Below are 27,975 nucleotides of genomic sequence, written 5' to 3' on the forward strand. Positions count from 1 at the left end.
TGGTGTCACTCGGCTTCACAGTGTGCAGTGGCAGGTCAGTGGTTAAGATGTTGACCTAATGTTCAGAAGGTTGTGAGTACAAATCCCAGCCCGGCCAAGCTGCCACTTTGAGCAAGGTTCTTAACCCTCAGCTGGATAAATGTAAGTTGCTCTGGATTAAGGACATCTGCCAAATGCTGTAAATGTAACAGTAAAGTGAGGCGGGTTCTCAGTTTCACTCAGACAGCATATGCTTTTCTGGAGTTGTGGATGTCTATGGCAAGTAAGATTCTTACTTGCAATCTCACAATAATATACCTTTTTTAATAGTAGTATATTAAACTCTTTTAAATGACAGCACTGGTGTATTCTTAAGTCTGTAATATAGATATATTTTTTAGCTGATAATACAATAGGACCAGCTGCAAGAAAATCACTAAAATGTGGAGAACAGGGGTATTAAGTTCAGGTTAGTTAATGTGTGGCTAAAGCAAATTCTCTGTAAATGTTAGTTATCTTGATGTAATAATATCCACAGAAATGCTAAGTTTATTTTCTTGCCTTTGTTTTTGCTACCTGATACCTACTTTCTATTTTTCTAAACCCTACATTCAGCAACCTCTATTATTTTACCAGTCTCAGTCATGGCCTCTGTTTTTTTCACCTGTGTCACTCCTGTGCTCTTTGGCTTTAGTTACAGCCTCAACTTGTTCCTTGGCTTGTCCCAGTCTTAGCCTCAATTCCTGCACTAACTGCAGTTTCTTTTCCTTCACCTGTGGTTGTCCTATTCTCTTTTTCACCTGTAGTCTTTGCCTGTTTTATGTCACAGGTCCTAAATGTATCCTTTCATTTTTCATCTGTCCAAGTTGTAGCCTGAATTTCTGCAGTTTTCCTGGGCCTTGCCTCACTTCCTTCACCTGCCCTGGTCCTAGGCTTACTTACTTCCCTCGTCCAGGTTCTATCCTTTATGACTTCACCTGTTCAAGTAATAGCTTCTCTTTGTCCAGGTTGAAGCCATTCTTCCTTCACCTGCCCCAGTCAATGCCCTTTTTTTCTTTATCTGCATCAGTTACATCCTGTATTACAATATCAGCTTTAATCGTCTTTATCAGCTCTTGACCTGCTCTGTCCCTTTAGCATTTGTCAGTGTGCAACTCAAGCACCTGATTCTTCCTTAGAGTCAATTACAGACATTCAGCTATCTGAATGCATATCCTACAAAAATTTCCAAGTGTTTATCTCAGGCACTCTGCCAACCTTATGGTCAATTTTAGCTGCTGATCATGTGCTAGACTCTGCACTATGCTCTTTTGCTCTTCCTGCTCTGGCCCAGGTTCAGTTCCTGCCCATTATTAATGTCCTGCCCCGGATCTCACTATGTCCCATTCTCATTAGGCTTCAATCTCAGCAGTGCATATTACACAAAATAACACAGGAGTATTAGAAAGAATTCTGGACCTGCCTCTTGTTTGTTTGATGTATTTTTTACATTGTTTGTGTTATATTTTGATTTTGGTCTTTTTCCACTTCCTGTCTTCCTGCTGCACCAGCTCCACCCTGACCATTACCCCCAACTCTCTTTTGTTATTTTCCTTGATAGGTTTGTTTCTATATCGATCTCCTTCATTTGGTTTCTTGCAAGTCTTGCATGAATAAAAGCTGGAATTCAAATTAACTTTATTGTAGTCTACCTAGTTCCCAGTTTTTCTAGTTTCCTCAGTCTAGGTCCAAGTACATTTGTCTCTGGGTTTAAACTTGAAATTAATTAACCCAATTCTTTTTAAATCCCCAATAAATTTTTAATTCAATTCCAGGCTTGTACTGAATTACAGCAGTGTCCCTTTACCATGTCTGCGGGAGCTGATTAAGGACTGAGACAGGAAGGGCCAGGATTGGAGAAACAGGAAACTGATGAAAGGAAATGATGCATGTCACACAGTCACACTGTGCCTTTGGTAAAACGTGATCCAGGCTCAAGGAACAAATGGAGTTTATCCTCAACAGATCGATGAAACTCTTACTTTTAGCAGGTAGGACATCTTTTATAAAAATTATTCTAAGTAAATTAATGTTCAACTCTCATGACATATATCTACAATCAATTGCCAATCAATTCTGTTTGTTTGGGTTTTTTCCCTAAAAAGCCTGGGTTTCAAGTGTGCTGGGTCCATGCAAAGCTTCAGAAATTTGCAAATCATGTCACCAGAACGCAACTTGTGACAGCAAACAGTGTTTGTGCAGGCAAGGTTTTTTTGGAAATGGAATGAAGTGCGTAGGTGAGTGATTTCTTTTGTTTCATGTATGACTGCAGTATATTTTACCCTGTCCGTGGGATAAATTGGAAAAAAGTACATTTCAAGATGTGAATAAATGATTTTAAACTGATATGAAAATATAATTTAAAAAAATTATTTAAAAAAAATATAGCTGAGCAAAATGCTGGTCTAAGCTGGTTTAAACTGGTAGAATAATGGAGCTTGCTGTCATTCATTGAAGTTTTTGTTCCTGGAATTCAATGTTTTGAAGCTGTGAATAATAAATAAATTGGTTTGCGAGCGTCAGGATTACCGCACAGAACATTGCTTTGTAATCTTTGATTTGTTTTTATTATTTTAATATACTATGTTTATTATTAATGTGTAATTGGATGTTTGTTTCATTTTTACTTAGCAGCTTTTCGACAGTGGGTAAAAAATTTTTGTCAAAAATTTGCTGATGCAAATTTAATATAAAATAATGAACCATTATTCCAAGAGAGCATAAAACGACAGCTATATCTGTAAAACTGAGGACATCAGCCATATGTCTGTTTTTTTATAAAAACATAACTAGGAAATCACAATTTTTAGCAAGATTTTAGCTAAATCAGTGACCACTTTGAGCAGATTCACTGATTTCACCACTCCAATCATTAAACGGGCTCCTTACCCAACATTATCTTCGCAAGCGGCCAAATAGAGTTTTAAAAAATCATTGCTTTGGTTAAAATTACTTATGATTTCTAAGCATTAGTCAAAGAATGTTTGCCACTATTTCCTCCAGCTTGCTCATTAGAGATAAATTTGCTTAAGCAAATGAGAAAGAAATATCTGGAGTATAACTAAACTCAAAAGTGAACTCATTTTCATCTGGGTGACACTAGATTCTAAACTATTTAACCCATTATATTCTATAGCTGTGTACTATATACACGTACAATTTTGTAAACAGTATATATAACATGAAGTCTTTTTTATTGAAGTTGTCAACTGATGAAGGAGGCCTGAGAGCAAAACCTCTGTATCAACTGTAGTCCTAAACCATCATAGCAAAAGATGTGGGGAGGGGAGAGAGTGAGAGATAGGGGAGAGAGAGAGAGAGAGACAGAGAGAGAGAGAAAGAGAGAGAGAGAGAGAGAGAGAGAGAGAGAGAGAGAGAGAGAGAGAGAGAGAGAGAGAGAGAGAGAGAGAAAGAGAGAGAGTAAGAGTGGGAGGCAGAGAGAGAAGGAAAACAGACTATTATGTACTGTATGCTTAGTGTCACGTAATGGTTAAGGACAATGTACATTGTGTACGAAGTGAAAGAAGGTCTAGCTACAGTATGACATGTAACTAAAAGGGATCTCCAGAAAATAACAGAGACATGAGGGCACCCTGACACATAAATCAAGCAGCCACTACACCATCAACAACCTGAGTGAAAGTGCAAGCTTTTTCTCCAACTGATCAAAATGCATCCAAACATGAAAGTTCACCGAAACACTTTCTGCCCTTAAGCCCCGTTTGTCTAAGGACAAACTATTCACAAAAGGTCTTTTTTTCACAAAAGTGTTTTTTTTTTTGTAAGTGTTGTTTGATTTTGCTGGAACTGTTTTATTATTATTATTATTATTATTATTATTATTATTATTATGATTATTATTATTATTATTATTATTATTATTATTATTATTATTATTATTATTATTATTATTATTATTATTATTTCCACCAATGTGTTTTTGTGCTTTTATTGCAGATAACTACACACGGAATTCTTTTTTTAAGCTTCCTCCAGTGAAAACTGTACAGTACCACAAAACACATTCAGTTCCATTTATATTACATATTTGCATGACCTCAAGAATCAGGCTCTCAGATGTGTAAAGAAAAGAAACTGAAAAATAAACATTTCAGATTCATATTTAGCACCAGAACAAAATCTGTGAAATCTGTGAATTGTGAAAAGACAAAAACATCGACTCAATTTTAAACTGCCCATGGTTTGTTTTATGCAGTTTTATATTTATCTGTACTCTTTTCTAATTTAACAGAACAAAATAAATTTTAGAGCAATTTTATATTTCCGCCATTTTACAGCATCCCAACAAAATTTATGTAATTGTTTAAATAATTTTTGAATTCTTAAAGACTTCCTGTTAACTCAGACTGGTCATTCTCCTTCACAAAGTACAGTATGTCGCCTGCAGACCCTCTGCTCACATGGCAGGTTTTGTTTTTCACATTATTTTGAGTAAACTCTAGTGAATTCTGTGTGTGGAAAATTCAGCAATTTCTAAAATACCAAACCAGCAATAATGACACCATGGTTAAAGTCACAGAGCTCACACTTTTTCCACATTCTGATGTTTGATTTGAACTTTGTGCCAACTGTATGTGTCTATATTTTTACATAGTGCTGCAAGAGAGGCAGAGAGAGAGATATGGAGTTGATAATTCACATACATTTCATATTTTTCTTTACTCTCCTTAGATTATAATGAGTGTGTAAACCTCACTAACATCTGTGGGGATAATGCCAACTGCACAAACACAATAGGAAGCTATTACTGTATCTGTGTGCCTGGATACAAGTCAACAGGAAGCCACCAATTTCAGCCTAATGACGGAACATATTGTAAAGGTGAGACATCACATACATATTGAATGACTAATTTTGGAGGCTAGTTAGAAGCTAAACTTAATTGTTAAGAAAAAAGTTTCCAAAAAGTCAGTTTAAGAAGCTCATCCTTAAAACACAACTGTAAATTTTAAACATGAAATCATGTGATATTAGTTTTTACTGTTATAACACTGTCTTAGCAGCTCATAGTTGGTGACTTAGGTTCAAAAGTTACGTCAATAGAATTACCCAAGGAATGTTCCTCAAAGCTGGTTTATATTTTCACTTACATTGACTTTCTAAGCAATTTTAGTTCCTTTTCCATTTCATTTATTATGACCACTGTGTAATTCACACCTCTGAGGTTGCCAGATTATTCTCAAGAAGGATCCTCCAAGACAGGGTTCATAATAGTGTCTAAACAGCCCTTAAAAACACATTCAGGATCTAAACAATCAGAAAGAAAAACAAATTCTTTGGTCTCAAATATATATATTTTTAATCAGTATGTGAGTCTTTTTCTCTTTTATTATTGTTTCATGTTTTTAATCAAGAAACAATATAAAATATAAAAAAGACTGACATGATGAGTAAAAAGAATTATATTTGAGAACAAAGAATTTGTTTTTCTTTCTGATTGTTTAGATCTTGAATGTGTTTTTAATAGCATTTTAATAGTTGTTAGCATTCAATATGAACATTTAATCAGGGCCTATTATATTGCCAATATATTGATGTATGAATGGTCCTAAGTATAATTAATCACTGCAATTTTTCTTTAATACATTTTTTTGTACAATTTGGTTTATTTATAAAATAAGCATTTTATTATATTTACTATCTGTAGTTCTTACTAGTCTATTTACAGCCCAAAATATACATTTCAGAGTGAAATATATTGTTTACAATAAACCATCAGACACTAGTGCTGGATTTAATTAATATATTTAATTTATTCCTCACTGGTGCCAGTGTTGTGCAAGAAAAATGGGCTTGGGTCCAAGATCCGAATCCTGTATTACTGAGACACACCTTTGTTTTACTCAAACTCCACCCTGCCATGTTTGATTCTCATGCAACTGTTTGAGAAGTGCATAAGGATACGACTGAGGTCTGAATAACAATGTGCAAAATCTGATAATGTAATATTTCAGAATACACTCGTCACCATGTGCACATAATGTAACTCTGAATAAGGCTGTTTGTTTCATGAGGCTGTTTGTGTTTGATCTAACATTGTTTGCTCCTGTGTCTTGTAGATATTGATGAGTGCATGGATAGTGCTATTTGTGGGCCTTTCTCCAAATGTCATAACACAAATGGCTCTTTCTACTGCACATGCCCAAGATATTATACAACATCATCAGGAAGTAACTGGTTTCTGCCAAATATCAGCACAGAGTGCATAGGTGACTTCAGCATGCATGTTACTGTTTTGTGAATATCGTATTTGCTCTTTGCATGTTCTCCCCCTGGGGTTTCCTCCTAATGTCCAGTCCTCATGTCTCAATATTGTCCATAATGTGTAAATGGGTGTGTAAGTATGTGTGTTTGTGTGTGATTACATCTTGTGATGGCTTGGAACCTTGTCTGGATGGATGGATGGATGGATGGATGGATGGATGGATGGATGGATGGATGGATAGATAAATTTATGAATATTTGCTATTCTAAAATGAACATATGAAATTGTGTTTAATTTTTCAGAGGGCCCAAATAAAGACTGTCATCAGGACACAGGATGTATAACAATGACTGTTAAAACCACAATTGAAAGTGTAAGTATGACCTTCAATGAAGTATTTAAAACTTTTCCTCATAATGTTTTATAAAGCCTAAAGTAAGGCAATATCTAAAATATACTGTAACAATATGGATTTAACAGCATGGATAAAATAGAATAATATAAAAAAATGCATGACATAAAATACTATATATAAATATTTAGTATATAAAAATATGATAAAGCATTTTTTTTAAATATTGCAAATAAATATTGAAAAAATGAAGAATAAAAAATCAATATACTGAGTATATAAAAGTGGTTATCACGTTCGCCTCACACCTCCAGGGTTGGGGGTTCGATTCCCGCCTCCGCCTTGTGTGTGTGGAGTTTGTATGTTCTCCCTGTGCCTCGGAGGTTTCCTCCACGTACTCCGGTTTCCTCCCCGGTCCAAAGACATGTATGGTAGGTTGATTGGCATCTCTGGAACATTGTCCGTAGTGTGTGAGAGAGTGTGAGTGAATGAGAGTGTGTGTGTGTGTGCCCTGCGATGGGTTGGCACTCCGTCCAGGGTGTATCCTGCCCTGATGCCCGAAGATGCCTGAGATAGGCACAGGCTCTCCATGACCCGAGAAGTTCAAATAAGCGGTAGAAAATGAATAAATAAATAAATAAATAAATAAATAAATAAATAAATAAATAAATAAATAAATTTTAACGCAGCATAAATACTGGCAATGGAACAATATAATGTTAAGCAACGATAGATGAAATGTCTAATAACAGAGATGCCGTTTTTCTTTTAGGTTTTTGTTTTTATGGATTGATAAACAACTAGAATATTTTATAAACAATAGATATGAATTTTTCTGGACACATTTTCCTTAGACCTTGGTGGTCACGTTGTGTTCAGGAAATAGCTGTTCATGAAACAGTACAGTCATTAAGATCACATGCTTTCTGGGAAACAAGGCTTGTTTTTCCAGGCAGAAGTGAAGTAATGAGGATTTATTTATAAGCAGCTGTATGATCGTGAATCCAGTGCTATCCCTCCGGATGTCCTGAATAGCCCATGTATGAGGTAGAACGGTGCTCTCTGGTGGAGCAATTGAGATGATGCCAGCAAAGTAGTTCAGTTAAATCTTGGTTAAGTCTAATCTAATTTATGTTTTGTTGCTTTGTTTTTCCTACCATCATTTCCCCTCTACTTGGAATAATCAATCGTTCCAGTGTATGAGTGACAATACAAAAGTTCTTCATAACAACTTGCATTTGTCCTGAATAATGAGAGGGGAAAACATATTATTTGATATGCTAATGTGAAGCTATCTTTTCTGAAACTAATATCCATATGATTACCTCAGTCAACATCCCACAGAGTTTATGTAATTCATCATATATTACAAACTAGTGGAGTCCATGCTAGCTCAAATGTGCTGACATTAAAACAAAAGGGAGAATAACAATTACTAAGAAATTCAGAGATCTAGAGATATTTCAAACTCAGTCAACTATATTAAATTTTCAAATGATGGAATAATATAAGAACTTTTGAAAAATAGAAGCATTTTAACTAGTGGTCTTATACCTCCCTGTGTGTCTGTATGTGTGTGTCTGTATATACATATACTGTATTAATCTTTTTTACAGATATAGGCCAAACTTGAAAATGCTATATTATTTTATTGCAGCTCCTTTCTTTTTATATATACTGCAAGGTTATTGCTGGAGCTATCCAGTTTCCTTATAATGGCATAGTGTTAAATACTGTTACTAGAGAATGTGTCTGACCCCAGACACGTTCTGTGAATTGATGTATTTAAATATTAGAGGTCAGACAATGAAAGCTAGACATGCTTTTGAACACGTACATACACAACTGGGAGAATAGAATGACCTTCACTTCAGAATTCACGTCATCCCCACTTACTACAGTATTCTGCTTTGCTTACCCAATCTGTTCAGGCTTTCAGGAGGAAAAGAACTCTATGTGGTTCACTTTGCAATTTAAGGGGAGTCCCACAACAATATAGTAATGAAATCCAACATTTGCCCTTGCTCTTATTGCACATTACTTTGTGTGATTAGACATCAGAGGCAGTCAGTGAAGCACAAATTTGCAGTTGCTGTAATTTAGAGTAAATGCTGTCACTGATGGTTAATCACACTGTTGAATGGTGTTTAAAGCCTCTTAATCTCTCATCTTTGTAGATCATTAACCTGCCAGATCCACAGCAGCAAATGGAGGACATAAAAAAGCAAACATCAGGTGACCTTGCTCCAGTCACAATAATCTCTTACATTGATGCCATGGAAGCATCTGCAATACAGTTTACAAATGAGTCTCAGAAAGGCAGTGTTATAAATTCCATGATCAGGGTAATTTCTACATGCACTACACATTTGAGTATATTAGTACTCAAAATGTACTAAAATAAATATTTGACACTCTATACAGTCCTTATTAAAACCAATAACAGTATGTGTGTATTAATTATATTAAATATTAAAAGTCTGTCTTAAATTAGCCTAAAACATGAGCATTTTATGTGTATACTTTTGTAGAATTTGGTACAAAGTGTCAACAATCTGGTGGAAAAAGAGGAAGAGGAGACATGGAACAGAATGAGAAAAGAAACCAAAGACCACTACATAACTAAGTTACTACATACGGTGGAGCAGGGTGCAATGGCTCTTTCTAAAGCATATAAACATTCAGCTAAAGTGGAAATCAAAACAGCTGATGTAGGTAAGGCAAACAGCAGTACATTTTGGCCTAAAAATTCTCTTCCTACTTCCACTGGGATCTCTTCCTACTTGCACTGGGATGAAACCATATTGACTATAAAAGAAAGAAAGAAAGAAAGAAAGAAAGAAAGAAAGAAAGAAAGAAAGAAAGAAAGAAAGAAAGAAAGAAAGAAAGAAAGAAAGAAAGAAAGAAAGAAAGAAAGAAAGAAAGAAAGAAAGAAAGAAAGAAAGAAAGAAAGAGTATTATCAAAGCTAGCTAGCTAAACACATAGTTGTGCTAATGTTGGCAGCTATGAAGTTAGGTTAGCAATGGGTCACAGCTTTTTAGCTTCTGTAACTTGCTAAATTTGCTAACTGCATGTTACAGCTTATTGTCTCATAAGTGCTTGGTTTTCATCAGATAAACTATTAGCATTCCTTGTGTAAACCATTTAGTCAAATTTGGGGCTAACTATTATACTGTGAAAGTAGCCATGGTCACTAGCACTAATTAGCCCTAATGCTCCCACATAGAGGTTACAACATGAAGAATAGCTGAAGACTAAATTAGATCAGAATATATACATTTTTATTTATACATTCACACAAAACACCTTTACAAAAAAGTATCAAATCATCTGCCAAGCAACTGTTTGCTTCTTATTTGTTCAACATTTGTTCATTTCTCTATTTATAGAACTGAAACTCTACAAATTTGACCCCCAGAAAAAAAACAACTCCAGCATCTCAGCATCTATAAGTGGAGATTCCATTTCACTCAGTCCCAAACATATGAAAGCAGCTAGTGGTAAGAATGCACAATTTCATCTTGCTTTTTTTCTTTAAATAAGGCTATTGCTAATTCCAGTGTTAATCATACATATAAGAGATGTGAGTATGTGGTATGGTATTTTGTGCATTAGGGAGTGTCTCTGTTATATTCCTGCACTACGACAGCATTGGGCCTCTGATGAAGCCCACCTCTGACCCCGGGGTGAATGACTACAGCCGATATGCTGAAGCTGGGGAAATTATAGTAAATTCTCCTGTAATAGCTGCTGCCATAAGTCCAGCAAAAGCTTTCCCATTAGATCAGGTGACCTTCACTCTGAAACACAATGAGGTATTAAACTATGTTCAGTATGAAGCATGTAAGCAATAATATGCCTATATAAACTGTGTACATACATACTCTATTAAAATTACATGGTATCACCATAAGACTTGTATATGTACACATCTATAAGACATTGACTATTTGTATAATATGATCTAAGGTATTAGAGTAATATACAGTATGAGGCATAGCACTAATATATATGACTTGCAATGTACTCAAGTCTTGCAAATGTTACTCTTACATACTATTTTCTGCCTTTTTTTTTTTTTACTTATTTCATCTTCTCATTAAGCCTATAGACCCTGAAATTGATGAGAGCAAATGTGCTTTCTGGGACTATTCACCGAGCAGAATGAAAGGTCACTGGTCCATCGAGGGCTGCAAGCGCTCTCGTGTCAACAAGACCCACACAACCTGCTCCTGTAATCACCTGACACACTTTGCCATCCTCATGTCCTCTGGCCGTGCCAATGTGAGTTTGTCAATTCTCAACAAATAAAGTCATGCTGGAGTGTGATGAAATCCCTTTAATATTAATATATCTGTGCAAATAAAACGTATTTAAGTAAATCCAGAGACAACTATTATCACATAGTATGTGAAACAACAGATGTTCTTTGTCACAAATATATTGTGACAAATAAAATCTGTTATTTGAATAAGATCATTTATTATTGAATCATTTAATTTAATATTTAATTTTACACCTTTTTAATTTTTTTTTATTATTTGTCATAAAGAGGTTAGGAGAAGTTGGGGCAGAGCTCATCCATACAGCATATCAGCCACTGAACAATTGTTATGAAATTTTAATAAAGTCCTCATTAACATTTCCATTCAATAAATACTCCATTTAATTTCTAATTGCTTCTTTTGGGTAATATTTTCATATTCTTTTGGGCCCTTTAGGTCACATAGCTTGGTTAGATATTATGGCACCTGGTGGTCAAAATAAAAATTACAACAAGTGCTAAGAGATTCACTGGGGAAGGAATAACTCCCCCCCTATTTGTTTGAGTGAGGAAGGATCAGTGGACAGGATGGTTAATTAGTATAATACCTTTTTGTCATTTGTTATGCACACTCTGAAAACAGTGATGGAAACCACACTAGCTGTATAAAACGTAGTAGAATTTGTTTGTTTGTTTGTTTGTTTGTTTAAAAAATATTTGAGCTCAATCTAAGATAAAATAAAACACTGTAACTTTTAATACATGTTTGAATTCTTTCCTAGACTAAAAAATATGCGATTAGCGATGATTAATTCACATTGGTAATTGCTTTTCTTTGAATATCCCAGCTTAGGACGTTGAGGTTGGAGCACAGGGCCAACCATTATAGAGCACAAATGGAGCAGAGAGGATTAAGAACCTTGCTTAAGGGCCCAACAGTGGCAGCCTGACAACATTGAGGCTTGAATCCCCAAACGTTTGGCTAAAATCACACAGCCCTAACCGATTTGAGCTAACATTAGCTGTTAAAATGTCAATTATCAGCAACCAGTAACTATCATAATTGCACCGGTTGCTTATAAAACTATAAGGTCTGATTTCAATAAAGCCCTTACTGAAACATTTAAAGTTTGATATTTGACTAGTTTGAAGTACATATTAACCTGATTTAAGTGTAACCTGACAGTTTTGATCAACTAAAGGTATTGATAGGCTATACAGTCAAATGTGCTAGTCTCTAAACTTTAATTTGAGTTGAGTTTGAGCCATTGAATTGTCATCCTGCCCCAAGAAAATCTGTAGTCAAGCAAATGAAATGCAACTGACATTAATTATAGTTTTAGAGTAAAGAATATCTATTCAACCAACCATTTTCACAAACATAATACATACAGTTTCTTTCATTCCAATAACTGCTATGTCTCCTCAGCTCGCTGCACACTACAACGTACTGACCCGCATCACTCAGCTGGGAATGGTGATCTCCATAATCTGCTTGTTCATGTGCATCTTCACTTTCTGGTTCTTCAGTGAGCTTCAGAGCACCAGGACAACCATCCACAAGAACCTATGTTGTAGCCTTTTCATGGCTGAGTTCATCTTTCTGATTGGGATCAATATGTATGCACACAAGGTGAGCTCACAGAATATTGTTGCTTTATGTCTGTAAATTTATAACAGTTAAGACTAAATATATAATGTGAAGGATTGGTTTCAAAAGAGAAAAAATGTTGTTCAGATTTCCTGCAATCCCTTATATTGCTTTTTTATATTACTTTGTGCACGGTATATGTCTTGCACAATAAAAAAATGCATATGCGATATATAACTAATTACACCATGATGCTTTCAATTTATTAAAACCCCTCAATACCACTCACCTATTGGTGTGATGTTATAACCGTGTGCACGATGGCCATGATGAAAGAATATGAACCTATAGACAGACAGACAGACAGACAGACAGACAGACAGACAGACAGACAGACAGACAGACAGACAGACAGACAGACAGACAGACAGATAGATAGATAGATAGATAGATAGATAGATAGATAGATAGATAGATAGATAGATAGATAGATAGATAGATAGATAGATAGATAGATAGATAGATAGATAGATACTTTATTAATCCCAGAGGAAATTCAAGTGTATTTGTATGAAATGAGGAAATGTTTGTAAAGGTTTCAAATTGTCTTTGGACTGTTATATTATAGGTTAATCCACATTGTTTCAAAAGTGACACTTTGTAAAGCAAATGATATTTCCTGATACGCTTAAAATAATATAATATATATCAAGTCTTCATTATGAAAACATTAAATAAATATTAATACTATATGTGTATTAAGTATTAATCATTATAATTGTATAGAAATAATAATCGTTTCTTCCATGTTTCAGTTGTTTTGTTCAGTTGTTGCTGGGTTGCTGCATTATTTCTTTCTGGCTGCCTTTGCATGGATGTGCATCGAGGGTATACACCTCTACCTGATAGTTGTCGGTGTCATCTACAACAAAGGCTTCCTACATCGCAATTTTTACATATTCGGTTATGGCAGTCCAGCAGTGGTTGTCATAATCTCTGTAACTCTTGGCTACAAATACTATGGTACAAATTCTGTGTAAGTATTCTGCCTTAAACGAGAAACTGAAATTTCATGTCAATTGCCATAACATTTCAATAGCATAAAATTGAATCCATACATTCACAGTATAATTTTTATACAGGAATATTTTATGAGATGTATGTGTAACACAGTATGTATAACAAAAAGGCAAAAAAATAAAATAAAATCTTCTTTTGCTTTTCAACAGATGTTGGCTAAGCACAGAAAGAAATTTCATCTGGAGTTTCATTGGACCTGCATGTTTAATAATTCTGGTGAGTCTTTACTAAACAATTAAATATCTAGCCAAGGGAGCAAACTTGGTTGTTTTGTCTGAGTGAGAGACTGGCATACTCTCTCTACCATGTCACAGTGACCCTCACAGGCATCTATAAGCTCATGTACATGAAAGTGAGCAGGTACTGTAGCAAGTGTGCTGTGCTGATTTATGCCAGAATGAGCAGTATTAAAATAAAATAACAAAATAAAGGAAAATAAAATATATAAATACTTGACTGTTTTTTATGTGTAGGAATTATATCAGATGGTTAAACTTAAGTTAAAGTTTGTCAAAAAAATGTATTTTACGGCATTCACCCACAGACTTTTTTACTATTTCTAGGTGAATCTGTTGGCTTTTGCTGTAATCATCTGTAAAGTCTATCGTCATACAGCAGTGAAGAAACCTGAGATCAGTCACTTTGAAAATATCAGGTGAAATATATTATTTCGGTAAATATTTGTGAGAGTTTGAAATTGACATTTCTTTAAATAACTAGGAATGGTAAATGTGTCACAAAATTAATTTTCTCAAACACAGGTCTTGTGCGAGAGGAGCTCTTGCTCTCTTATTTGTACTTGGAGCTACATGGACATTTGGTGTGGTGCACATCCTCAATGAGACCACTCTCACAGCCTATCTCTTCACGTTTGCTAATGCCTTTCAAGGGATGTTTATTTTTATCTTCCTCTGTGTTTTGTCTAGAAAGGTAATGTTTATGTAATTCTATTCCATGCAAATTCTTTTTGGTTCATTGTCCAATTTTATCCTCATGCTTGAAATAACAATCTTTTAAATATCGTCTTTCTTTTTTTAATAGGTTCAAGAAGAATACTACCGAATGTTCAAGAATGTGCCATGTTGTTTTGAATGCCTGAGATAAGGAAACCAGTCAATTTTTGCCAACCACCAACAAGGAAGAAAGCTTAAAAAAAATAAACTCATAAGTATTTGAGGATACTAAACAGTACTTTTTTTTGCCTACAAAAAAAATCTATTTTTTATATTACTATGTAGCAAATGTGATAACCGAGGTCATCTATCATATTTGAAATGAAACTTAAAATAGTTGCCTGGCAGCCCAGAAAAACCCATAAGATTACACTGTGATTGGATTCTGACAGAAATAGTCTGCCTGTAAAAATCAACTTTACATTTTTAAGATGGCTATATTTGTGCAAATATATTTTGGCTTTATTTGTGCAAAGACTCAGTTGGATAAGGAGCCAGTCTTATAAATTAAAGAAAAAACAGTCTGCATGATTATGTCTAAAACACAATACTACTACACAGCAAAAAGGGTTTTTCTAAGAGTTTATAATAATTTCCTTTTACTTGTAGTAGAGTTATATGCAAATATACTTCCAATTAAAATCTGTAGTTCAGAATTAAATATAGTATAAAATTTCAACATTTGAAGGATTTTCCCAGGATGCCACATATTTATTATACACTGTGTACATTTAAAACAAACATATTTGAATAAAGCCTAAAATTGACTGGTCTCAAATAACAGCAAAATTATTCCACTTAATATGTACAAAACCTTTTATATGCAGCAACTAATTCATCTATTCAGTTATTTAGTACACAGAGGTTTGTTTACATTGTATTTAATGTTGCTTAAACTAAAGTTGTGTTTCTGCTTGAAAAAGACTTCTTTTCTGTATGTACTATATAAATTCTTAATGAGATATTTTGTTAAGTCTATTCCTGATGTGTGTGTGTGTGTGTGTGTGTGTGTGTGTGTGTGTGTGTGTGTGTGTGTGTGTGTGTGTGTGTGTGTGTGTGTGTGTGTGTGTGTGTGTGTGTGTGTGTGTGTGTGTGTGTGTGTGTGTGTATGTGATTTATATATGTTTTAGTTTTGCCACTGAGTAAATGCTTTTTGGTGCCTGGTTTTGATTTTTTTTTGTTTTTTTTTTTAACAAATGTTTATGCATTATACTATCACCACAGACCAAACAACAAGTTCAAAAATAACAATTTTCTAATATGACACTAAAGGATGCTAATACAGCTATTGTCTATAGCTACAAGTGAAATCTATAGTCTCTTTTATTTTTATAGCACATTTAAAGAAAGAAGTGGCATTTCAAGATTAAAACCACAGATGACTCAGATGTCGGTGCTAATATTAACTGTGCTGTGATTAAGTTATTGACCATTTTGAGTTTGATCTAGATTATTCCAATAAAATTAATTAAACAAATTTTCCCATCTTTAAACATTTCTCCATTCACCTTCACTTATTCCAATCCCTTGTTTTAATTTTCCAGTTATAGAATATATATAATAAAATTATGTCAACAGAATGCTAGAATGTTTTCACAACTGCCAGTGTATGGACTAAGTAAACTCCTGTATATAACACTAAAGATAACAAAGCATTCCTACAATATTACTGATAATTTAACACTTGTTTATTTTAAATACTTTGGGAAATGTTCATGAAGCCAATGATTTTATTATATGTTTATAATAATTTTAATAATGGCCAAAAGCTAGATGACTGAGAAACATCAGTGTTGGTGTTGCTTATGACTGAAATGTTGAGTTCAAATCACAGCCAGAAAGTCACTACTGAGCTCTTAAAACAACTCTGATAACTGTTTGGCATTATGCTTGTAATTAGCCTCACTTATAAATGACTTTGAAAGCATCACAGCATCTGTTTCATGAATAAATGTACATTTCAAAGCTACAATACATGTTTATCTGTCTGATATATCTAAAATAAAGTCAAAGTATTATGCTTTAACAGTGTGAGACACTACATTGCATATGTATTTGTGGCTATTTATATGTATTATACACATATTTATACAGAGCAAAGTGTTTAGGTTTGAGAAAGAGAGTTTGTTTAGGTTTGAGAGAGAGGGAGAGAGAGAGAGAGAGAGAGAGAGAGAGAGAGAGAGAGAGAGAGAGAGAGAGAGAGAGAGAGAGAGAGAGAGAGAGAGAGAGAGAGAGAGAGTCTGATTTAAAGTCAAAGGTCTCTGTTTTTCAGTACTGTATTTGCAGAACTTAGTGACATTGTCAGCGGTCATTGTGGACTCACACCTTTGTCCTTTTTCAACAAACCCAGGAAATTGGTGTACAGCCATGTCACCAACAGTACATCTCCCAACAACAAGCTACACTATGTTATCCTTTCTTCTTAAACTGTGTTTTGTCTTCAAATTTATTTTTAAGGTTTAAAATTTTAACCTGTACATCTGCATACATTAATATAGGTAACATCAAGGAGAATTTTAGCAGGTCATATCATCTTAAATCAAGCAGATAAAAAAGGGAGGAGAGGGAGGATTTTCAGCCATATATAAGCTTCTGCCTAATCAGGTGATTTCACTTTTGGCACTCAGCATGCGGTGGATTCTCTTCTGTCTCTTTGTGGCTTTGGCTGGTAAGTATCTTATAAACATAAACATTTATGCTGTAAATAGTATCACTGTAAATTGCTGATAATTCATGCCATTTTGTCACGTATTTGAACAAGAATATTTATGTTTGAGTGCACTAGCAATGCTTTAGCTGCTTGTGGTCTATTTTTCTACACCGTGAGGATTTACTTAAAACAGACATTAAATCAGACTTATTTTTTTGTTCTGCCAGCAAGCGAGAGCATGAACTATGGTAAGTAACAATATTCACCATCATTTTAAAAATTTAAGTAAATATAAATTTAAGTAAATTTAAATTTAAATTTACATTTAGTATATCTAAAATATATATAAAGTATATTTAAAATAGATGATTGTTTTTGGCACATTGCATTTCAATGCAATGGCATTTCATTAAAACATACTATAATAATAATAATAATAATAATAATAATAATAATAATAATAATAATAATAATAATAATAATAATAATAATTATTATTATGATTGTTATTATTGTTATTGTTATTATTCAATAATTATTATTGAATAATAACAATAACAATAATAACAATAATAATAATTATTGTTATTATTGTTATTGTTATTATTAATAATAATTATTGAATTATTATTATTATTATTATTATTATTATTATTATTATTATTATTATTATTATTATTATTATTATTATTATTATTATGTTTTTGGTTGTGGGGGTGGTGTTGGTGGTGATGTTGATGTTGATAGCATGTATCATATATACAGAATCTCTGACATGGTGAAAGGTGAATTCTGAACCACTGTGTGTGGGCCATGTCTACAAAACAATGTGTTTGACATGGCCAGTTTGTCAAGACACTTTTGAAGAACTTATCCACACCTTTGACCACACCTACCTAGAAAGTTGTGCTGTGATTGGTCAGTGATTGATAAAATAGCCTCTAAAATAAGTACACATAGCCGGTTCATACTGACCAAATATTGGTTTATGGGAGACCAGGAAATATTGTAACCATTTTGTTTTTTTAAAAATCAGATCAAACTAAAATGTGTCCGTTGCATGATTATACAATTGACATCTCATTAAATGTAAATGTAAAAGTAAATGCACATAATGTATCCACAAAGAGAGAATTGTTGTGATTGTTATGAAATGTAACATGTCAGAGGCACTTAAAAACAAAATTCAAAACTGTGTAAGGAAATCGCATTTCCTATTAGAGCCTTCACATTTGTTATCCAAGAAAATACAAAGGAATAAGTGGTTCATTGGTTAGCTTTAGTTACTCACATGGGCTTGGTTGTGATTGTGAAGGTTAACAAGTTTCTTTCTTGCAGGCCCAGATGAGTTACTCCATTGCAGTGGAAATTTGATTGCTATGCACGATTACTCAGTATTTGACCTTGATTTATGAGGACTGAATGGAGGTCTTGTATAACTACTTGGATCCATGTCACTATGTGAACCCTTGTGTAACAAAAAGGACTTAGATGAGTCATTAGGGTCCATTTGCAAGAATAACAAGGCAGGTTAATACACAAAGAATAATCCAGATAACAATGGATAAGAACCTACTTAAGGTAACAAGAATATTTGAGGAAGATTTTTTGACTATGGTCTTAAATTACATCCATAATGTTTCCAAATCTTACAATAGCAGTGTAGCAGATCATATGAGGATGAGGTTCCCCTTTGAGTCTGGTTCCTCTCAAGGTTTCTCCCTTTACCATTCAAGGGAGTTTTTCCTCACCACTGCTGCCTGAGTCACCTCAGACTTGCTCATTGAGGATAAATACAATTACATTTAAATATATCTAATATTAATCTTAAATGTTGTATTTCATTAGTCTTTATAATATTCTTTATAATAACATTGTGTTCTATGTTTATGTTCTGTAAAGCCACTTTGAGACAATGTCAATTGTAAAAAGTGCTATAGAAATAGATTTGCATTGAATTGAATAAAAAACTGCTGTAAAATAATCCATTTCACTTATTGCTTATTCTGCATCTTCATTCTACTTGCAATCATTTCAGAGCCCACCTTGGACCCCCAAAAGACATATGAATATAAATATGAAGGAGTGGTGAATATTGGGCAAGATACACCAGGCCTGGCTGAGTCTGGAGTAAAACTACAGTGCAACTTTAAAATCATTGGAGTATCAATACAAACATTTTTATTTCAGGTATGCTTAGTGTCATAATAATGTAATAATTTCCATGTAATATGTAAAATTATATCCATTTTACTATTAATCTATCAATAATTGATAGATTAATATTGATCAAACTATCGATAATTAACATGATTAGCATAATTAGTATTAGTAATGCAATATTATGCATGTAAACAAAAATAATATCATTATAAGCAGTAAATAAGAATTTCATAATAATTAACTTTCAGTAAAATTTCTCTGCTAATGTTATTGTGGTTAACATTTGTGAGCAATTCCTGTTACTCAATTAATAATATAGATCACCAAAGTATCATTTGAGGAGTTTAATGGAATCCCAGGAGAGGACTCTTTTAAAGTCTCACCACATCTTACTAAACATTTGGCAACAGTACTCACCAAACCCTTCACTTTTGAATACTCAAAAGGACAAGTCATTGACATTAAAACAGCACCTGACGTCTCCAACACGATTGTGAACATAGTGCGAGGTATTCTAAAGTTCCTGCATGTTACAGTCAAAACCACCCAGCAGATCTATGAGCTTGATGAGGTATGAAACCTTCATGTCATCAGCGTCATGTTATTTGACAAGTTAATCAATACCACACAAGTTTCTTTTGTTATTATTTCTTCTCAGGTGGGAATTCATGGTATCTGTCACAGTGCTTATGTTATTGAAGAGAATGCAGCAGATAATGAATTATACGTTACCCAAAGCATTGACATTAAAAACTGCCATCAAAAAGCAGAAATATATCAAGGAATGGCACTGGCCCAAGAAAGTAAAATGAGCAGAGAGGTGTGTATTAGTTTCCATAAAATGCAGCAAAAAATAAAGTGTATACTATGAAGTAGTACAAAGAACTCATACATGTCTTCTTCATTTATGTTGAATTACAGAGAGGTGAAAATGTGGTTGCTACTGTGAAATATGCATATACAATAAAGTCTGTGGGAAGTGGTGGTCTCATTACAAAGGCATCTGCACAAGAAAGGCACTACTTCTCTCCATTCAATGTGAAGGGTGGCAATTCTAAACTGAAAGCCATGTAAGTTTTATCCATGTGTTTCTTGAGGATTTGGCAAACCTGACCTGCCTTGTTTCCTCCCCACTGTAGTCTCAGATTCTGCCCATCAGCCTTAGTCTTGACATGCTGTGAATACTGTACAACCTGAGATGCTTTTCTGGTTACCACTGTTGTAAAAAGCTAATACTAATATGTAACATCTGCAAACTGTGTGTTTCATGTACAGCTGGAACATTGAGTTACTCAAACAGTCTGCCATTGCTGGTAAACCTGTGACAGGTCAGGTGAAAAGCAGAGGAAATCTGATTTACAAGGCAGAGAAAGGTCTGGGGCCAATGCCAATTCTGATGATCAGTCTAACTGACCCAGCCCCTAGGGTTAGTGTTGCAAATCAGACATATAGTTCAAGTGTAAACCTTTACAGTTGCTTTGACTAATTTTAATCCCTACAGATTGCAGACTTGGTCAAAAGTTTGGCTCAGGCTCATATCTACCAAGTGGATGCTGATAAAAGTGCTGATGTTCTTGAGCTTATTCAGTTGCTTCGTGCAACTAGTCATGAAGATCTGGAGCTTTTGTGGAAACAGCTCTCAGTAAATGATGAGCACAGGTATTTATTTGCTTTACTTGTAGACCAGTTGTGTCAAATGGAATGGATTAATAACACATCAAAAACTCCCCTTAAATGTGTTCTTTTATTGGCATTTATCTATGAGGTGCATTTTGAATACAAAACAAATTTTAAAAATATAAAATATGTATCACCTATAGATCAGATAATTTTAATGATTATGATTTTAATGTATAAATAAAATTCTCTATTAATTTGGCAGGTTGGATTAGAACCTTTAATGAACCAGACTCAGCCTAGAAGCCATATGTTTAACACATTTGCTGTAGAAGAAGAACCAGAGATTTATTTTTGTTTGAAAGCTCCTTATGTTTTCCTGATATCCTTACGATGGTTATTATTAGGAGATGGTTTCTGGATACAGTTGTTGAGGTGCCAGATGGGAGAATACTCAAATTTCTAAAGAACAGATTCAATGCTGGAGACATTTCTGCAAATGAGGCTGGACAGGCAGTTCTTGTGGCATTCAACCATCTATCTGCTGAATCTGACTTAGTAGAAATGGCAAAGGTACAGTAATGACTGGGTAGTGTTGGGTCACATCAGACATATAATACTAATAAAATTGTGTTCAATGACCTTCCTCATGTCAACATTTCCCCTATAGGAATTTTTGACCATCCCGTTTAGTAAGTCTCATGTAATGCTATGGAACACTGTGATCCTTTCATACAGTTCTCTGGTATACAGGCTGTGTGACAGTGTGAATCCCTGCCCAGTTCTCGCAGTGCAGGTTTGACATTAACCACTCTATAAAGCCACTTCTTATCAGATTGTCTGCTGGTGTGTGCTAATTATGTTAGCTGTCTTCTCATTTTGCAGCCGCTGCTCGATATGGCCACTAATGGACTCACTAAAGGCATTGATGAAGACATGGTGATTGCTCTGAAGGCCTTGGGAAATGCTGGGCATCCATTAAGTCTTAAGACCATAATGAAGTTCCTTCCTGGATTCTCTTTCAAAGCTGATAGCCTCCCCACTAGGGTTCAGAGTGTGGCTGTGCAGACCCTCAGACACCTCGCCATCAGAGATCCACATAATGTAAGAATCACCAGCCGTACTTTTTAGGTCCAAATTCATTACTCCCCCCTGGGCTCTGGAAGTAGTAGCTCTGAAGTTTTGCTTGGAAACTGAGAGATGCTGAATCTTAATTTTCCATCATGCAAAATGTATAAGTCATCATACCCTTGTAGCTGTGACAAAGGAGAAAATGGTTACTGAAGATGAATGAATGTATGAATGAATTAATGAATTAATGAATGAATGATTGCACATTCCCCACTGTATACTGCTAAACTTGCTGAGCTTTCATACAAGGAATATTAACTGCACTGTTCTCTGATTGGAGAGGTTGGAATTATTCTCTCTCCTGTCAATCAGAGCACTAGATTTTTCATTCAAATGTTTTAAATGTATACTGTCTTCTTACCATGTTTCTAACAGTATTAATTATAAAACTGCTCATATCTGAAGTATCTTACTGTCATATACTTGAGAACTTCTTTGTTTTACCTCCAAGAATGAGTTCTGAACAGCAGCCATGATGAAAAGCTTACATTTCATATTCTGTTATTCAGGTCCAGGATATTGTCCTCACCATATTTGCACAAAAAACTGTTGCAGATGAAATCAGAATGTTAGCATCTGTCATCCTACTGGAGACAAAGCCATCTCTAGCTCTGATCTCCGTACTGACTGAGCTTCTGCTCCACGAGACAGACCTCCAAGTTGCAAGCTTTGTTTACTCACAACTCAGAGGCATAGCAAGGTCACGCCTCCCCGATGATCATTACCTGTAAGAGCACTATACTTTTTATTTAGTTTATTACTATGGTTAATATAATTGGTGTTCAAATTCTATATTAAATTTTTATACCGTTTCTCACATAGCTCAACTGTTTGTAACATCGCAGTAAAAATACTTTCTCAGAAGCTTGGCAGGCTGAGTTATCGATTAAGTAATGCACTACATTATGACTGGTTCAGAGGTAAGTTGGAGTAAAAGTTTGTATGGCATTATTGGCAGTTTCACATACTTTTACATTCACAGTCCCTAATTTAAACATGATTATCTACAGCAGGTCTATATTTTATTATACCACATCACTGTTGAATTCTCAGATCTGATCTGGTTCCATCCATTGTTTATATAATATTAGAGATGGAGTTTTTTTTGTTTTTTAAATACAAAAATACAATTTGGTTAGACGATGTCCACTCAGGTTATTTGGCTTATTAGTTGTTGTTTTTTAAAGGAAATTGTATTGTAGCATAGTATTGAATGCTTATTCCAACTTTGATTGACTGAAGTAAAAAGTTGGCACATGAATAATATCTCACCTTAAAACCAAACCATTAAAAAGTATGGTGTCACTTAATAAATATAGTAAATAACTTCAGGATTTTCTGTTATAGGAAAAATCTATTCATAAAAATCAATCAACCATTTTTCATAATCAATACTGGCTTCATATCAGACACTGGCCACACTGTTGTTGATTATTTTTTGTAACAACCTTTTTTCGGTCATGTTTTAAATTTTGCTTATCAAATCTTGTTTCTATATGACTGTGTTGTGTTTTCATCATTAGATGACCTTTTGACGGGCACATCAAGAGTGCTGTATTTGCTAAAAAATGGTACAAGTGTCTTGCCCACAGAAATCATTTCAAATGGAAAGCTTTACTTCATTGGAAGAGTATTTCAAACGCTTGATGTAATTAAGTTCCACATTTTGGCATCATTTAACAATGACTCATTCTCTTTCACATTGTAAAGGTTGTGACTAATGAATTTCTATCCATAAATTCACAGCTTGGTGTTCGTGCAGAAGGTCTCAATGAGTTATTTAAAGACAGACCTGGTATTTTCAAAGATTTTGGAGTTACTGATTTTGCAGCTATTATGAAAATTGTGAGTAAATTAGTTTGCATCCTTTTTTTTTATATTTGGCTGTGTTGTTTCTCACTGATGTTTCAGACAAAACTGAATCATTTGCCCATTACCTTTTAAAGCTTTCAGATTGGCAGTCACTCCCTAAAAATAAACCCCTTTTATCAGTATTTTTGAGATTATTTGGTCAAGAGGTCTCGTTTTTTGACTTAAATCAAGATTTTGTTCAAAAGGTCCTAAAGGTAAGTGATAAACATTTTTTATTTTTCATATTAGACTCTTCATATTGAATGAAATAAAACATTTGTTTGCAGTATTGTATTTCTTATGTACGTTTATTGTTGTTATTGAGAATTTAAATAAAATTCTTATTTCCCAAGTCTGTGAGTCTTACTGCAAATAACGACAATATAATCTGGCCTCTTATTCAACAACTACAAAAAGGAATATCATGGCACTGGACAAAATCATTCCTTATGTTTGAAACCAGATTTGTTCAACCAACTTGTCTTGGCCTACCAGTTGAAATCAGCAAATATTATTCTACATTACCAGCTATTACTGTAAATGGTAATACTGTTCTTATTCTGGTTTATCTAGATTATTTTATATTATAAAAGAAAACATCCAACTAAGACACAGACTGCAATATTTTTATCATTTCAGCAAAAGCTAACATTGACCCACCTCCAAAGGAAAGTTTACAGGAGCTGTTAAATACTGATGTTTTTGTGGAAACAGATGGATTTGCTGGGTATTTTTTTAAACATTTTCTTAAACAATGATTTGATTTGTAGGTCTTAATTCACAAATAAATAATGACTTCATATTTTATTTCAGAGTGGCAATGGATTATTTTGTTTTCCATGGGATCAATACAGATCTCTTTCAGTCTGGTGTCCAGCTGACTGGCAAGACAACCATGTCTTTACCTTGGAGAGCTAGCTTTAAAAAGAACTTTAAGGAGAAAAATTATGAAGTCACTTTTCCTCCATGCAAAAAAACAACAGAGTTCTTCAAACTCAAGTATGTTTTACTCCAGAGTAAAACAGTGATTTGCACTAGTAGTGCTGGGATTTGAATTCTCAACCATGTCATAAATCCTTAAATACTGCAGCTTTTTCTTCTCTCTACAGATTCAACATATATGCAGTGTCAAGAAATATTGAAGATCCATCGCTGGCTAAAATGACTCCTATGATACCAGAGCGCAGAGATCCAGAGCAACGTTTCACTGAGAAAGACTCAGAAAGTTCCAAAGATTATCAAGTACCATGTATATTACAAAACCACTTAGTCAAAAGAGACATTTTCCTAATATCCAGTAAATCTGTAACGTGTTTCTGTGGACCAGGTAGGACCACTGGAGATCTTCCAACCAAAACTGAAGTACTGTGCAGAATTAAGCTCTTATGGAGCTGCAGTGTGCACTGATCTAGAAGCTACACGGGTCCAAAACCTTAAAGACCTCCCTCTTTACTACTTCTTAGGAAACACTGAATTTGCATGTCAACTCCAACCAGGTATGTTCTATCACACACTGGATCTTTTAAACTGCATTAAACACTTTGTGTGGTTTTAGCTAACACAGCATTTCCCTAATACATATTTTAAAAGTCAACCCTGATAAGCCTGTAGAAAAGATCTTAATCCAGATCAGTGCTGGGACTCATAAACACATTTCACACTACAGTCCAGGGATGAATGTCAATCAGGAAAAATCCAAGGTATTGTAAAAATGTTCTATTTTATTTTTTTTACTGGCACACTAGCACTATTAGGACTATTAAGAGATCTATTTCTTTGCATTTAGGAAACAAAAAAATATACCTTGATACATAGATTAAAAAAAATTAAGGTAAGTTTCTAAACCATATCACTTAATAATAATAATAATAATAATAATAATAATAATAATAATAATAATAATAATAATAATAATAATAATAATAATAATAATAATAACCTCAACTGCAGTTGGTAATGTATGTTTTTATACTGTAGGGTATTGATGTCACTCCTGATCCTGTGATCATTGTGAAAGTGCTGGCTCTCAATACTAATGTGAACCCACTGGGTTATGAGGCCATGGTGTATTATGCACCAGACACAAAGAAGGATGAAATCGAAATCATTATATCTGAGGCTGCTGAAGAGGCCAACTGGAAAATATGTGTTGATGCTGATATTGACAAGATTCAATCAGGAGCTATGGTAATAAAACGGGAAGCGAATTATTAGATATGAAGAAGAAAAATGTCAAAGGGGAGCTTCATAGAAGAAATAATAATAATAACAACAACAACAAGAAATTACATAGTGTAACCATATATGAGATTTTCACAATGCCACATTAAATCCAGAGGATCATAGCAAAGGAAAACAATATTCATTTCTGTCTGTTTATTTATGTTTATTTTTCTCTGTATATGTAAAATCAATTTATTTATTTATTTATTTATTTTAATGCTATTTTTGGTAGTTTAAAATGCTAGAATTTTACTTGTGTGTAATTAGGAAGATGCATGTATACAAGAAGAATTTCAGTGCAGGTAAATTGTGTTTTGGAAAAAAAATATATAGTTTTTTTTTTAATAAAATTAACTTCATATGATAAAATAACTGTCTAGTTGTCAGTCCCATGTAGAGGGAAATGTTTGGATTTTTAAATATAATGGTGAATGCATTTATAGTATACAAATGCAACAGCAATTCACTCTCTGTAATAGTTTTGTCTTATTAATCTCTTATATATTTTTTAGACCCGCTTCAAATGGGGAGCTGAGTGTCAGTCATATGAAGTAGCAGTAAAGGTTTCTGTCAAAGAAGAATCAAAGCCCACTATCATTGCAGAAATGAACTGGGGAAATGTTCCAGCATTTCTCCAAACATTTGGCCAAAGGTAAGGCTTTCACTTGGAGTATTACAGTATATCTCTGTAAAATTCTTTGCTATTATACCACAGGATTTAGTGCAAAGGCTACTAAATTGTTGCAATTATGAGGCTTATAAATATAACTGTAATTATAACTGCTTATGCACATTACATGTTTTCAATGAATTCTTTATAGCGTTCAGCAGTACTTCCCAGGTGCATCCTATGCCTGGGGGTTCAGTCAGAAACATGAGAAAAATACTGAACGTGAAGTTTCAGCTACACTTCTGCCTTTGGCTCAAGGAGGATTTGATCTTGAAGTCAAAATTCCAGAGGTAAAGACATAAACAATGTTTCTCATTCTAAGTTTGACATACTGCTTTCAGAAAGAATTTTTTCCTACAATAATTCCATAATTATTTCTATTATTATGCAGTTATGTGTCTGGTACATTTGATTTATGTCTCACTTGATAAAAATTTTTCCTCACATTATTTAAAAGCATACATCAATAGAAATACAAATAAAGAAATCTTTGAGGAAACATTCATTTGAAATATTTGTATAAACACAACTAAAAGTTAACCTTTCTCTCCAACAGCTAACTGTGTATCGACAGGGAATCTCCTATTTATTTGATTGTGTAGGAATTAAAAGTGAAGCAATATGTCCTGCATAGCCACTGCTTTAACTTTACAATGGATAGCACACCACACTGACTGTGTCTTCCAACAAAGTCAGAAGAGATACAACATTAACATCTATTATTTGCTAAATCGTTGTTAATTAATACAGTCGTTTCATTTGAAATGTTAGAATTTGAATAATTTTGATGTAATTTATAAGATGTCTAATTTCTGTTCAAATAATGTTCCTGTTTAAATTGGTTGTTTTTCCCTCAACGTAAAATTAATATATTAATGGGTTAAAATAGTGCATCCCTCTTTTTTGTGTATGATCATTCAAAGATTCAATACATTTACATTACAGACTTTTCTTGAACATTTCTTTGCAGTGTGCTGAAACATTTCGTAACAATCCTCTACATCATGCTTTAAAATTTTATCTTCATTAATTCTATCACAAATATGCTCCTGTATGCTCAGTGTGGAGAATTTAATGATGAAATAAATATGTGTGAACAAATCACTTAGTGGGTTTCTTACTGATGCTTAACAACCTGAACACTTCTTGCATTTATCTTATTTATCTTATTTATCATTTATCTTA

General features: G+C 33.9%; 2 protein-coding genes across 3 annotated transcripts; both read left to right on the plus strand.

Annotated features, from left to right (window-relative positions):
* The first annotated feature begins 1,792 nt into the window (after positions 1–1,792).
* On the plus strand, positions 1,793–16,511 carry adgrl4 (adhesion G protein-coupled receptor L4). Its single transcript, XM_027160211.2, has 16 exons — positions 1,793–2,009; positions 2,124–2,255; positions 4,711–4,860; positions 6,099–6,248; positions 6,547–6,617; positions 8,774–8,941; positions 9,128–9,311; positions 9,987–10,097; positions 10,213–10,412; positions 10,702–10,881; positions 12,291–12,494; positions 13,268–13,488; positions 13,682–13,748; positions 14,096–14,187; positions 14,294–14,462; positions 14,574–16,511. The coding sequence occupies exons 1-16, from the start codon at positions 1,964–1,966 to the stop codon at positions 14,634–14,636; spliced, it is 2,208 nt and encodes a 735-aa protein (XP_027016012.2). The 5' UTR covers positions 1,793–1,963; the 3' UTR covers positions 14,637–16,511.
* A 505-nt stretch (positions 16,512–17,016) lies between these two features.
* On the plus strand, positions 17,017–27,891 carry vtg3 (vitellogenin 3, phosvitinless). 2 transcript variants are annotated; one of them, XM_027160207.2, is made up of 27 exons: positions 17,017–17,153; positions 17,363–17,383; positions 19,174–19,325; positions 19,618–19,869; positions 19,957–20,118; positions 20,220–20,368; positions 20,574–20,724; positions 20,800–20,957; positions 21,323–21,488; positions 21,586–21,711; positions 21,801–22,019; positions 22,556–22,773; positions 22,869–22,966; positions 23,570–23,694; positions 23,793–23,891; positions 23,993–24,112; positions 24,251–24,440; positions 24,537–24,624; positions 24,711–24,896; positions 25,007–25,139; positions 25,225–25,393; positions 25,488–25,597; positions 25,684–25,728; positions 25,875–26,084; positions 26,633–26,772; positions 26,942–27,080; positions 27,347–27,891. In XM_027160207.2, exons 1-27 carry the CDS (start codon positions 17,114–17,116, stop codon positions 27,422–27,424), a joined length of 3,744 nt encoding a protein of 1,247 aa, XP_027016008.1. In that variant the 5' UTR covers positions 17,017–17,113; the 3' UTR covers positions 27,425–27,891. The 2 variants fall into 2 exon arrangements, with proteins under 2 accessions (XP_027016008.1, XP_047666175.1); XM_047810219.1 differs by having other exon boundaries at positions 25,007–25,118.
* The last annotated feature ends 84 nt before the right edge of the window (positions 27,892–27,975 follow it).

This window comes from Tachysurus fulvidraco, chromosome 2 (genome assembly GCF_022655615.1).
Source record: "Tachysurus fulvidraco isolate hzauxx_2018 chromosome 2, HZAU_PFXX_2.0, whole genome shotgun sequence".
Taxonomy (NCBI): domain Eukaryota; kingdom Metazoa; phylum Chordata; class Actinopteri; order Siluriformes; family Bagridae; genus Tachysurus; species Tachysurus fulvidraco.

Coding starts and splice junctions, on each gene's coding strand:
- adgrl4 (XM_027160211.2), top strand. CDS start 1,964: ATGGAGTTTATCCTCAACAGATCGATGAAACTCTTACTTTTAGCAG. Junction 8,942..9,127: donor TTATAAATTCCATGATCAGG/GTAATTTCTACA, acceptor ATACTTTTGTAG/AATTTGGTACAAAGTGTCAA. Junction 14,188..14,293: donor AGTCACTTTGAAAATATCAG/GTGAAATATATT, acceptor TCTCAAACACAG/GTCTTGTGCGAGAGGAGCTC.
- vtg3 (XM_027160207.2), top strand. CDS start 17,114: ATGCGGTGGATTCTCTTCTGTCTCTTTGTGGCTTTGGCTG. Junction 19,326..19,617: donor TACAAACATTTTTATTTCAG/GTATGCTTAGTG, acceptor TTAATAATATAG/ATCACCAAAGTATCATTTGA. Junction 20,725..20,799: donor TAACTGACCCAGCCCCTAGG/GTTAGTGTTGCA, acceptor TAATCCCTACAG/ATTGCAGACTTGGTCAAAAG.